The sequence below is a fragment of the Mobula hypostoma genome, chromosome 19 (assembly GCF_963921235.1).
Source record: "Mobula hypostoma chromosome 19, sMobHyp1.1, whole genome shotgun sequence".
Taxonomy (NCBI): Eukaryota; Metazoa; Chordata; class Chondrichthyes; order Myliobatiformes; family Myliobatidae; genus Mobula; species Mobula hypostoma.
Window position 1 is genome coordinate 6,563,067 of NC_086115.1, and position 13,535 is coordinate 6,576,601.

The 13,535-nt window shown below is 47.9% G+C and overlaps 1 protein-coding gene across 7 annotated transcripts in view; it reads right to left on the reverse strand.

Annotated features, from left to right (window-relative positions):
• Positions 1 to 512: 512 nt before the first annotated feature.
• Positions 513 to 13,535, reverse strand: part of LOC134358780 (leucine zipper putative tumor suppressor 2 homolog) — a 238,084-nt gene continuing 225,061 nt past the window's right edge. For all 7 annotated transcript variants that reach the window (XM_063071257.1, XM_063071260.1, XM_063071256.1 and 4 more), the window contains 2 exons: positions 8,613 to 9,464; positions 513 to 6,993 (listed from right to left, as the gene is read on the reverse strand). In XM_063071257.1, the coding sequence (XP_062927327.1) occupies positions 6,292 to 6,993; positions 8,613 to 9,464 (1,554 nt within the window). In that variant the 3' untranslated portion in view covers positions 513 to 6,291. The remainder of the gene's footprint in view (positions 6,994 to 8,612; positions 9,465 to 13,535) is intronic.

Genomic DNA, 13,535 nt, shown 5'->3' on the forward strand with positions numbered 1-13,535 from the left:
TGTGTGCGCGCGTGTGTGAGTGTGTGCGCGCGTGTCTGAGTGAGTGTGTGCGCGAGTGTGTGTGCGCGTGTGTGTGAGTGTGTGCGCGCGTGTGTGTGTGTGTGAGTGTGTGCGCGTGTGTGTGTGTGCGCGTGTGTGTGAGTGTGTGCGCGCGTGTGTGTGAGTGTGTGCGCGTGTGTGTGTGTGTGCGCGTGTGTGAGTGTGTGCGCGTGTGTGTGTGTGTGCGCGTGTGTGAGTGTGTGCGCGTGTGTGTGTGTGTGCGCGCGTGTGTGTGTGTGCGCGCGTGTGTGTGTGCGCGTGTGTGTGTGTGTGTGTGTGTGCGTGTGTGTGTGAGTGTGTGTGAGTGTGAGTGTGTGCGCGTGTGTGTGTGTGAGTGTGAGTGTGTGCGCGTGTGTGTGTGTGAGTGAGTGTGAGTGTGTGTGTGTGTGTGTGTGAGTGTGTGTGTGTGTGTGTGTGTGAGTGTGTGTGTGTGTGTGTGTGTGCGTGCGCGCGTGTGTGTCCTTAACTCCTGGTGGAGTCCTCGGGGCGCTGTTATGACAAGTCTTTTTTTGGTATGCTCATCGTACGGCGTGTCTTGGGCATCTGAAACCTGGTGGAGCCCATCCCTCTCCAGGTTTTTTTTATGAGGTCAAGTTGTTAGCTCGACACTTAACCCCAGTTAAAGAATCAAGGGCAAACCCAGCATTTCCTGACTGCCCGCTAGAAATCAGTTCCTTCTTCAACAGTGAGTTGACAGAGCACTTTGCATCTCCATTTTTAGTTCCAGTCAGGTCACACACAAGTCAGGAGCATTACCGGCTGTTGATTTAATAATCATCCCTTATATACCTCTAGAGAAATCCAGCAGTGCAAAATTAAATATTCACAGGCAATTAGACATGGATTTGAGAAAACATTTGTCACCTCATCTTTCATTGTTTATCCACTCGCAGATCCCACAGGCTGACAAATCTCTCGTGAGGAAGAGGACTGTGTGGGAAGAGATGCAGCTCCATCCGTACACATTACAGGAAAGACCAAAGACATTCTGTTCCTGGCTGAACACCAACCCAGCTGTTTGTGGACTTCAAGCTGCACTGAATGCATCACTAAATAACATTTTCAGCTGGCTGACATTGGATTTGAATGCCCTGCAGCTATGTTAGGTAGACCTGGTTCTGGGTCTACTCAGAGAGAGCAGGAGTCAGAGATGCTAGTGTGGCCAGATGTGGAGTGCTGTATATGGTTCTGGTCGACCCAGTATTGGAAGGATGTCAAAACTTTCGAGGGGTTGCAGCAAAAGTTTACCGTGACGCTGCCTGGATGAAAGGGCGTTTGCTATAACGAGAGGTTGGACTAACTTGGGTTGTTTTCTCTGGCGTGCCGGAGGCTGAGGGCAGATCTGACAGAGGTTTATAAGATTATGAGAGGCATAGATAGACAGAGCGCATCATTTCCCCGGGGTTTAGATATCTAATATCACAGGGCAAGCATTTAAGGTGAGAGAAGGTAATTCCAAAGGAAATTTAAGGATCAAATTTTTTTCCCCCCACAGAGAGTGGTGCGTGTCTGGGGTGATGGCAGAAGCAGAAACAAGAGGGACTTTTAGGAGATGTTTAGATAGGCACTTGAATGTGAGGAAAATGGAATGATTTGGACATCATATAGGCAGAATGGTTGGCCATTTGACTACTAATTAATTGGTTCAGCACAATATTGTGGACCTGTGCTGTACTGTTCAATGTTGTACATTTACTGTCAGAGACAGATATACACAGGGTCTAAATACCATTCAGAGCTGTAAGATCTGAGTGGTTTGTTCTCATCCCATGCATTCCAAAAAAATTATTACATTTGGATGAGTCAGAGGCAGATGGTTAGGTCAGCATGGACTAGATGGGCTGAAGGGATTGTTTCTGTGCTGTAGAGCTCTATGATTCCATAATTTAAAAAACACAATTTATAAATGACCAGGATCACCAAAAGGAACATAAAGCTACAGGAACCTTGTGAACATGAGAAGCTCTACTAATGCTGGAAATCGAAAGCAACACAAACAAAATGCCGGAAGAACTCAACAGGCCAGGCAGCATCTGTGGAGAGGATCAAATAGTCAACGTATCGGGCTGAGACCCTTCATCAGGACTGAGAAGGAAGGGGGAAGACGCCAGAATAAAAAGATGGGGGGGGTGGGGAGAGGGGAAGAAGGAGATAGGTGAAGCCGGGTGGGTATGAAAGGTAAAAGGGTGGAGAAGGAGGAATCTGATAGGAGAGGAGAGTGGACCACAGGAGAAAGGGAAGGAGACAGGTCCCACATGCAAGTCATAAGGAGGTGAAAAGAGATAAAAGGTCAGAGTGGGAAATAGAGGAAAGTGTGGGGGGGGGGGGATTTTTATTTACCAGAAGGAGAAATCGCTGTTCATGCCATCAGTTTGGAGGCTACCCAAGTGGAATATATGGTGTTACTCCTCCACCCAAAGGGTGGCGTCTTCTTGGCGTAAGAGGAGGCCACGGACCGACTTGTCGGAACGGGAATGGGAATGGGAATTAAAATGATTGGCCACCGAGAAGTTCCACTTGTGGCAGATGGATGAAGGTCCATCCAGTTTACGGTGGTCTCACCAACGTTGAGGAGGTTGCACTGGGAGTGATATGTAAGGACAAGAAGAATTCTATTCACTGTTAAGGCAGCGGGAAGATGGGGTGAGCATGGTTGTTTGGGAAATGAAGGAGATGGGGTGCGGGCAGCATTAACAGTGGAGGGAGGGAAACACTGTTCTTTGAGGGAGGCAGACATTTCTGATATCCTGGAGAGGAAAGCCACATCTTGGGAACAGATGTGGAGGAAAAGGAACTGAGACAATGAAATAGCATTTTTACAGGAGATTGGGTGGCAAGAGGTATAGTCAATTATGGTCCAGAATTTTATGAAAACCCATTCACAGTGATTAGAATCTGTCATCCTTATACAATCTGGCCTATTTGTGACAACAGGTAGTTGAAACTTACACCATATTCTCATTTCTGGAGCAGTAATAGATGGAAAATAAAACCCACTGTTATGACATACATCCCCATCTTGTAAACTAATGAATAAATTTATTCATTAAAAGACTGAAGATAAACTGGGAGTCTTGAGGGATTTCGGTGGATTTATATTTTATTACTATCGGGACAGAATGTGCCAAAATAAAAATCAAGAAAGCCAAAATCTTTGGCGGGAAGATCGGCTGCTTGTCTTACAGTCTGTGAACTTGCAAAGGTTTAGAAAACAGCCACTGCCAGTGTTTGTCCCAACAACCAATATAATTTGATCTTGTAGATAGGCAGCAACAACACATCAGTCAGCAGCAACATGTAAAGCACTGGAGGAACCCAGTCACCAGGCAGCATCCGTGGAGCAAAATGGACAGCTGACATTTCAGGTCCCCGAAATATCCTCCACTTTGCATCATTGATGCTGCCTGCGCTTTGTATGTTGTGCCAGATTTCATCAACCGCCGTCTCTTGTGTCTCCAACATTAGTTAACAGCCATGAACGAAGAGCATCTTAGCTTCTGGAAGTAACCTACAGGAAAGGTGAACACAGCTATCCCACATACTGAGGAACCAAAGTACTGATGATGGTGTTGATGCCGGTAAGGTAGTTAACATAATTTTCACACTCACTCTTATCCCACACAACAAGCCCCCAGGCTCTTCCCTGATGGTGACGGTTGGCTGATGCTGTGTGCAGAAATGTGTATGGGTAAAAGCATTTCTTCTTTCTGGGTAAATTTTGAACAGAATGGAATGCATATCATCATTAATAAAGCAAAGTGGCTGAGTTAGGGAATATACCATATTATATGATGATATATTATGATATATTAAAAATCATATTATTTAGTAATATATTGGGAAAATATGTAATATAGATTTTCTATAGTTTTTCATACATCTATACCTTGTGTTATAATGGTTACCAACGTTAGTTTTGTTATGTGCAGCAGACAGACAAACTCCTGACATTTCAAAAGCTTTTATTTAAATCCGTGAGGCAGTCTGGTTCACCCTTTGATTTCTCTGCACCAATAAGGAAAGCCTATGAGCCACAGGTCCACTGCACCATGACAGACCTGAACTCTGCCCCAGGCTGGCAGCTTGCAACACTTTTACCTTCTGCTGGGCCTCCATGGGTCAATCAGCTGGAATACAATGGAGCTGGCATCCACACAGGGAGATGCACAACTGGGGGCACCACTTGGATGATGGAGATTGAAGCAATGGCCTGCAAATTGGGCTCAAGTTTCACTAAGGTCAACTGAGGGAATAGTGGAGCAGTTTGTCTCTTCAGTAGCTTGTGAGCTACTCCTAGAAAGACAGAATTTTGCATAGCTACTTCTGTTTTGCATAGCCACTTTCTTTCAGCCACCTAGCAGTGCTACATCCCAGTATTATGCAAAAATATAGCACACCTGGTTGGGGCAAGGGGGTGGACAGGGAGGTTACTGGAGTGAAAACTGGGATGGGTGGAGCTTCCTGCTGAACAAACTGCCCCACAATCTTTTCCGGACCAAGTGCACGGGGGTGAAAAGATGGAGGGGTCAGCCGTTGAAAGGGTGAGCAGTTCTACATTCCTGGTGTCAACATGTCAGAGCATCTATCCTGGGCCAACCACGTTGACGCAATCACAACAAAGGCATGCCAGCACCTCTGCTTCATTTGGAGTTTGAGGAGATTTGGCATGTCACAAAAGACTGGCACTTTGCTACAGATGTACCGTGGAGAAAATTCCAACTGGATCTATCATTGATGCGCAGGCACCAAGGCACAGGATTGCAAGAGGGCACAGAGGACTGCAGGTTCAGCTAGCTCCATCTTGGGCAAATCCTCACCACCATCAAGACCATCTTCCTAGGTGGTACCTCAAGAGGGTAGCATTTATCATTAGGGAGCCTCACCACCCTGGACATTCCCTCTTCCCACTACGACCATCGAGGAGCAGGCACAGGAGCCTGAAGACCCAAATTCATTGTTTTACAGTTTCCTCCCCTCCATCATCAGGCTTTGAACGGCTCATGAATCTGTGAACACTGCCCGATAATTCCTCCTTTACAGTATTTTTATTGTATCTTATAGAAAATTGTTATGCTTATACTGTACTGCTACCAAAAACAAATTCCACAACTTATGCAACATACATCAAAGTTGCTGGTGAACGCAGCAGGCCAAGCAGCATCTATAGGAAGAGGCGCAGTCGACGTTTCAGGCCGAGACCCTTCGTCAGGACTTTAAATTTCACAACTTATGTTGGTCAGTGACAATAAATCTGTAATTCTGAATCGCCTTCCCCAGTCCTATTCCACTCTTTAACATAGTCTCAAGGTCACTGTGATGATGGGTTCCCACCCCAAATGCCCAAACCAGTCTGGCTTAATCCTTGTGGAAATTGAGGATACTGGATTTTGAAATCTGACTTTGCATAATATTCACTCTCGGCTTGTCCATTATCATCCACAGCTGTAACACGGACAGGTAGTAAGCAAAGGAATTCTGACAGAAATAAGAGCCCAGATACAAACAGCAAGGACAGAGAATTTGGTATATTAAAATATAAATCTGGCTGAAAAATCCAGTTTCCTTCCATCCAAAAAAAAGTAAAAGGAAATTACCTTCATCATTTCATGCCATTTTATAAAAGGTGCTCAGAATTGTTTTACAGGAGCACTTCCCAAAATAAAATACATTTTCAAGTTTCTAAGTTTGCAGCTTTCAGTTGTTAGAAGTGCTTCTCAGACAAGTTTTTTTTTCCCCGGATAACAGCTTTTGGTCGCAGTTATCTTCACCCACGGAGCAAACTGGCCAAATTTGCTTTAACCTTTCATAGTAAATGTGTAGCAATGGTACTGGTCATTCATTCATAACACAGCTCAAAGGCAGTTCTAGTGTATAATGAACCATCTATCATTCCACTGCGTTCTGCTGGGTTTACGTATTATACTACAAATATTTACTGGGTGTTTGCTCACCAGTGTGGTTGAATTCACCATTTTATTTCATTTTATCCCCCGAAATTCACACTGCAAGAGATTGGAAAGCACTTAATTAGAACATAGAGTACCTCCAAGAAAGCAACAATTGATCGACATGTCTGACTGTGCCCCAGAGGAAGATTATGTCAAAGCAGTCATAAGTCCCTTTATTACAAACAATAGAAATAAAACTAAAACAGGTTAGAGAGTTATGATTGTCCATCCTGTCTGCATTATATTTATCTAACACAAAGATTTGGCAAAGGTAGGTGGCTTGTCCTTTATTAAAATCATTAGTTTAGATTTCTGTTGCCGCAATCTCCTCAAATCGAATGTCTTCATTTCGCACTTCAAGGTCATCTAATTCCCTGGCTTCCAGTTCCAGACTGAGTTGTCTCATTTCTCGTTCCAGATCCTGGTTCCTCCTGTACATCTGGATATAGTTGTGTTGGAGCTGTTTCTGGTACCTAATCACCTTCTCCTTCTCCGCCTGCCACGTGCGTCTCTCCACCTCAAAGTTCTGCAGCTGAGTCTCGCTCCTCCTCCTCTCGTACATGAGCTCGGCCCTCAGCTTTTCCATTTGCTGTCTAAGGGTCTGCTGGTTGTCTGAGTTCTGTCGCTGGACCTTGGCCTCGTCACTCTCGTACATCAGGAAAGCATCCTCCCGCTCAGAGTACGGGCCAATTGCATGCCTTGTATTGCCCAGGGCTTCCCTCAGGCCAGTAGTCTCCTGCTCCAGCTTGCCGACCTTCTCCCTCAGAAGCTCGGCCTCGTTCTTCTTACGCTGAAGCTCGTTCTCGCACACCTCCAGCTCCAAGGTCTTCGTGTGGACCGAATCTCGGAACTCATGAATCTCGTCCTCGTGGTCCTGCAGCTCGGCACGGATCTCACGGAGCTGCGCTTTCAGGGAAAGAATTTCGTTACTCTTCATGGCTAGATCAGCCTGGGAGTCTTTAAGCTGTTGCTTCAGTAAGGAAATCTCCCCAGACTTCTGGCAAACCTAGAGAGTGGCAAAACAACAGGAGAAGACATCAGTTTGGCAATTATTCCTTTGAAACACTCCAAATCAAGTCACGATCACCCACCATGGCCAAATTTGCTGTGTTCTTTTTGCTTCACTTCCATTTGGGAAAACTAGGTGAAGACTGGAACCCAGGAGACAGTGATGGATGAGAGTGGGAAGGAGGAGGATCAAGTAGCACTAGTGCAATTTATAGCTTACAGAAAAAGGCCACGAGCTGGGGGAAAAGGATAAAGTAGGGTAGAGGTGGTGCAGGATCTAAAAAGAGAACACACTGTATGAAACTGCAGAATTGAATTAGTAAGAGAGAATAACAAGAGAGATAAAAGGATGATTTACAAGGGAAGAGAGACAGTATCACAAACACAAGAGATTCTGCAGTTGCTGGAAATCTTGTGCAACACACACAAAACTCTGGAGCAATTCAACATCTATGGAAGGGAAAACAGACGGTATGGCTCTTGGCTGATATTTCAGGGCACTTGTACTTTCTTAAAATGCTTTTCAGCAGGGTCTGAGAAGCAGTGCCAGAGTTATAAAACTGGTGTATGATCAGTGACAAGGAAGTGAGTTTTTTTTCTTATAGGAATTTACATTGTTATAGGCCATCCTTGGGTAATGAACAGATTCCATTTTTACAGAGGTTCAAGAGTTTACTTTGTTTGGGAAAACACACAAAAATCACTCGATACGGAGACATCAAAAGCAAGACATAACTGATAAGAAAGAACAATAACTATACGTGAAGAGCGGGGAATGAATGTACTTATGTTGGAATTTAATAATATGGAAGCTTGTTCGTATGCAGGAAAGTCCAAAAGGCGGCTGTTCTCAACAACGGCAGGGTCTGTAATTGTATTCCCATTCCCCCCACCCCACTCATCACTCTTTCCATCACCCCACGCAGCTCATTACATTCCTGCCTCACCAACCTTTGCATTTCCCCACTGCACACCCACACCCTTCTAAATTACGCAGCCCCACCCCCCGCCCCTCCCACTCCAGACTGGCTTCATGGCCATCTCCGTGGGGAGGGAACACTTGAAGCCTGAACCTCCCAGAGTAGGTTACTGATGGTGGAGCCATTGCCATGGTGGCCTTGGTGATTGTGGGCATCTGCCGGCCTCCCATTTGGGTCCCAGTTACCCAGGCACCTGCCCAGCTTCCAATGGTCCCCATAGCGACCACGGGCATCTGCCGGCCTCCCATTCGGGTCCCAGTCACCCAGGCACCTGCCCAGCTTCCAATGGTCCCCATAGCGACCACGGGCATCTGCCGGCCTCTCATTCGGGTCCCAGTCACCCAGGCACCTGCCCAGCTTCCAATGGTCCCCATAGCGACCACGGGCATCTGCCGGCCTCTCATTCGGGTCCCAGTCACCACAGGCACCTGCCCAGCTTCCAGTGGTCCCCATAGCGACCACGGGCATCTGCCGGCCTCCGATTCGGGTCCCAGTCACCACAGGCACCTGCCCAGCTTCCAGTGGTCCCCATAGCGACCACGGGATTCTGCCGGCCTCCCGTTTGGGACGCTGGGGCCGTGGTGACTGCAGGCGCTTGCTGACACTCCCATAGCCATGGCGACGAGCACCCGCCTACCTCCCACTTGGTCTCCTCCAGCCGCGGGCCCAGCTCAGTCTGTTCCTTCTCGATGGAGGCACACTTCTTCTCCAGCAGCTCGCGCTCCTGCAGCAGCTGGGCAAAGTCCTCCTGCAGCTGCTTCTTCTCCTGCTGCAGCTGGCACACCTGGAGCTGCAGCACCTGCTGCACCCGCTGGGCCCGCTGCGCGCTCTGCCGCAGCCTGGTGGCGCAGCTCTGCCGCAGCTCTTCCGCTTCCTGCTCACAGCGCCGCTGCTTCTCCTCGTAGATCTGGCACAGGGCCGCCTCGTTCTCCTCCAGGCTCTCCCGCAGCTGCCGCAGCTCGGCCTCCCTGTCCCGCAGTCTCTCCTCCAGCTCGCGGACCCCCAGCTCCTGTTCGCCGTCTGACAGCAGGGGACAGCGGCCGCTCAGTGAGGCCGAGCTCTTGCTGGAGGACGAGCGGCCGCTGTCCGAGTTGGAGAGTCCATTCAGCGAGGCGGCGCCCCTCCCATTCAGGCTCTGCTGCCCCCCGGGCCCCTCTAGGTTGATGTGGCCCGTGGAGCAGCTGACTGCCTCCAGCTGCTGGCTTCCCCCCGTGCTGTAGGTGGGCAGGCTGGACAGGGAGTTCCGGCCAGAGTCCGACAGCGTTCCCGACTGCGCGCTGCTCCGGGAGCAACCGTAGCTCTGGAGCGAGTTGCGCTTCTCGGCACAGCCGATGGACCCCAGGGAGTTTCCATTGAAGACAATGTTCAGACTTCCTTGGCTGTCTGACAGTCCATTGATGGTTCGGGGAACGAGGTACTGGACAGAGCTCCTGTTCTTGGGCATGACGGGTTTGAATGCTGTCGGCCTGATCAAGTTCTTCTCAATGTTCTGAAACAGAATCAGACATTAAATCACTCTGGGAAATGCCATTAGACAGGTGAAAATAGGTTCAGGGACAGTTTTAAATATAAAGACTAGCTTTATTTGTCACATGTACATCAAAACATTGAAACTTATAGTGCAACACGCTGTCAGCATCTATGACCATTACAGTCCAAGGGCATGCTGGGAGCAGCAACCCGCAATTGCTGCCATGGTACCAACGCCAACTTAACACATGCACATTTAAGGCTGATTTACACTTCTGTGTCAAATCGACGACGTAGGTACGGCGTAGCTGCGAACCCTACGCAGTGCCTACGTGGATCCCTACGCCGTGGCCTGACGCGCACCTCTCCCAAAATATAACTACACGTCGCAGCAACGCAGACCTCAACAACTGTGATTGGTCTGCCTGGCAGCATCGCATTTCCTCCTGCGCTGCAATAGCTTCCCATTGGGCAACTGAAGGGCAGGGAAGGAACTCTGGCTGCAATGCTTTCCATAAAGCTTTACAGACCTCCAGAATTATGGAGGACACATTTCGCTTTTACGAAAAAAGACGCTCGGCTTTAAACTTGTTTACCCCGAGAAAGACTACCATGACCATGAAGTCTTACACGGGCAGGTGTGTGCGCATGTGCAACGTGCCCAAATTGCAGAGTGACGCAAATACACCAATACACAAGTATAAATGCTCACAGCGCGCGTAGGCCACTTGCGTAGGTTACGGTGTCCATTTGACGCAGAAGTATAAATCAGCCTTAACCCATACAACTGTAGAACGTGGGAGGAAACCAGATCACTCAGAGGAAACCCACATAGCCATGGGGAGAATGTACAGAGACTGGTGGAATTGAACCTGGGTCGCTGGTGCAGTAAAGTGTTAGGCTACCATGCTGCCATCCGTTACTTTACAACCATCAGGCTTCGGAACCGGCGTGGACAACCTCATTTACCAGTAGCTTCAACTGATTCTACGACCAACAGAATCACTCTTAAGGAACACACATCAAAGTTGCTGGTGAACGCAGCAGGCCAGGCAGCATCTATAGGAAGAAGCGCAGTCGACGTTTCAGGCCGAGACCCTTCGTCAGGACTAACTTCCTTCAGTTAGTCCTGACGAAGGGTCTCGGCCTGAAACGTCGACTGCGCTTCTTCCTATAGATGCTGCCTGGCCTGCTGCGTTCACCAGCAACTTTGATGTGTGTTGCTTGAATTTCCAGCATCTGCAGAATTCCTGTTGTTTGCACTCTTAAGGACTCGTGTCTGCAGTATTATTTTTATTGTACAATTCGCAATTTATAAATATTTCATAATGTTTTGCTTTTTCTGTAAATGCTTGCACAAAACGGAATCTGGAATTAGCATAAGGTAACATACATGCACTTTGATCACATGTACAGCAGAAGAACAGGCCCTTCGGCCCATAATGTCTTACCTGATCCATTCCCTGCATCTTCATGCCTCTATTTAAATGGCTACCATCACATCTGCTTCTACCACTCCCTTGGCAGCACGCCGCAGGCACCGACCATTCCCTGTGCAACTGAAGTTGTCTTGTACATCTCCTTTAAACCGGGAGGAGGTACAGGAGTCTGAAGATCCACATTCAATGATTCAGAAACAGCTTCTTCCTCTCTGTTGACACATTTCTGAACGGCCCATAAACCCAGGAGCATTGATTCATTATTCCTCTTTGTACATCTTTATTCCTTTTGTAATTTCTAGTAATTTTGTGTCTTTGTGCTGTGCGGCTGCCACAACACAACACACTTCACGTGCTACAAGACAGTGATAGGGGAACCGACTCCGGGCTCTCCCCTCACCTTCAATGCATATCCTCTAGCATTTGATTTTACCACCCTGTGAAAAGAAAGCTCCAACTGGCTATCCTGTGTAGGCCTCGCATAATTTAACAAACATCTATTAGGATTCCTTTCAACCTTTGACCTTCCGGAGAAAACAACTCACTTTGTCTAATCTCTCCTTTAACATACAGACTATAATTATTACAGACATGGTGCAGAACATGCTGCCAGTAACCCCCCGATTTAACCACGAGACAATCTACGGACCAGTTTGTTTTTGGACTGTGGGAGGAAACTGGAGCACCTGGAGGAAACCCATGCATTCCACTGGGAGAACATAAAAACTCCTTACGACGGACACCAGGATTGAACTCCAACAGCATCACGCTAACTGCCACGCAACTGTGGCACCCAGTCCGGGCAGCGTCCTCGAAAACCCCTTCTGTATCCTTTCCAAAGCTTCCACATCCTTCCTGTATGGAATGACCAGAATTACACACAGTATTCCAACTGCGGTCCAATCAAAGTTCTATAAAGCTGCAACAGGAATCCTGGACTCGTACTCAATGTTCCAATCAATGAAGGCAAGTATGTCACACTCCTTCTTTATCACTCTGTCCATTTGTGTGGTCAGCCTTCATTTCTATAGTGCCAACACAGCCCCAGGACACTGCCCAGAGAAAGTCTGCAGGTGCTGGAAATCCAAGCCACAGATACAAAATGCTGGAGGAACTCAGCAGGCCAGGCAGCATCTATGGAAAAAGAGTGAACAGTCGACATTTCAGGCTGACACCATTCAGCAGGACTGGAGATAAAAGATGAGAAGTCAGAGCAAGAAGGTGGGGGGAGGGGAGGAAGAAATAAAAGATAGTAGGTGATAGGTGAACCATGCGGGGGGGGCGGGGAGATGAAGTAAAGATCTGGGAAGTCAACTCGTGAAAGAGATATAGGACTGGAGAAGGGGGAATCTGACAGGAGAGGACAGAAGGCCAAAGGGAAAGGGGAGGAGTATCAAAGGGAGGTGATGGGCAGGTAAGGAGATGAGGGGAGAATGCAAGTGAGAGAGAGAGAGTGAGAGAGAGAGAGAGAGAGAGAGAGAGTGAGAGAGAGAGATAGATAGATAGCTAGATTAGCGGTGGCCATTACTGGAGGTTCAAAGAATTGACGTTCATGTCACACCAGGTTGGAGGTCACCTAGATGGAATATACTGTGTTGCAACCAGACAGAATACAAGGTGTTGAACCCAGATGGAATATAAGCATGTGCTCACCCAGACCCGCTACCAAAGCCACGTGTTCTTCCTGGGACAATGTCTTCACCACCATCTTGTCCAACATGTCAGTCTGTGGCCTCCTCTATTGTCACGAAGAGGCCACACTCAAGTTGGAGGAGCAACATCTTGTATTCTTTCTAGATAGCCTTCAACCTGATGGTATGAACATCGATTTCTTGAACTTCCGGTAATGACCACTCCCCAACCCTTCCCCCTCACTATTCCCCACTGCTATTTCCCTCTCTCACCTATCTCCTTACGTGCCCATCATCTCCCTCTGGTGCTCCTTCCTCTTCCCTTTCTTCCATGGCCTTCCGTCCTCTATCTCCAGCCCTCTCTCTCTTTCACCAATCGACTTCCCAGCTCCTTACTTCCCTCCTCCCCTCTTTCACCTATCACCTACTCCCTCCTCCCTTGTGTTTCTTCCTCCCCTCCCCCACCTTCTTACTCTGACTTCTCATCCTTTTTCTCCAGTTCGGCAGAAGGGTCTCACCCTGAAACGTCGACTGTTTACCCTTTTCCGTAGATGCTGCCAGGACTGTTGAGTTCCTCCAGCATTTTGTGTGTGTTCCTAGGACACTGCTCAGCTTTTATAGAAACAAAGAAAACCTACGGCAGAATACAGGCCCTTTGGCCCACAAAGCTGTGCCAAACATGTCCTTACCTCAGAAATTACCTAGGGTTACCCTTTATTTTTCTGAGCTCCATATACCTGTCCAGGAGTTTCTTAAAAGACCCTATCATATCCACCTCCACCACTGTCGTTGCAGCCCATTCCACGCACTCACCACTCTCTGCGTAAAAAACTTACCCCTGGCATCTCCTCTGTACCTACTTCCAAACACCTTAAAACTGTGCCCTCTCATGCTAGCCATTTCAGCCCTGGGAAAAAGCCTCTGACCATCCACACGATTAAAGCCTCTCATCATCTTGTATACCTGTAGCAAGACGGGCATGCATCAGCCAATATGCACCCAGTTTTATTCAAATTGTAC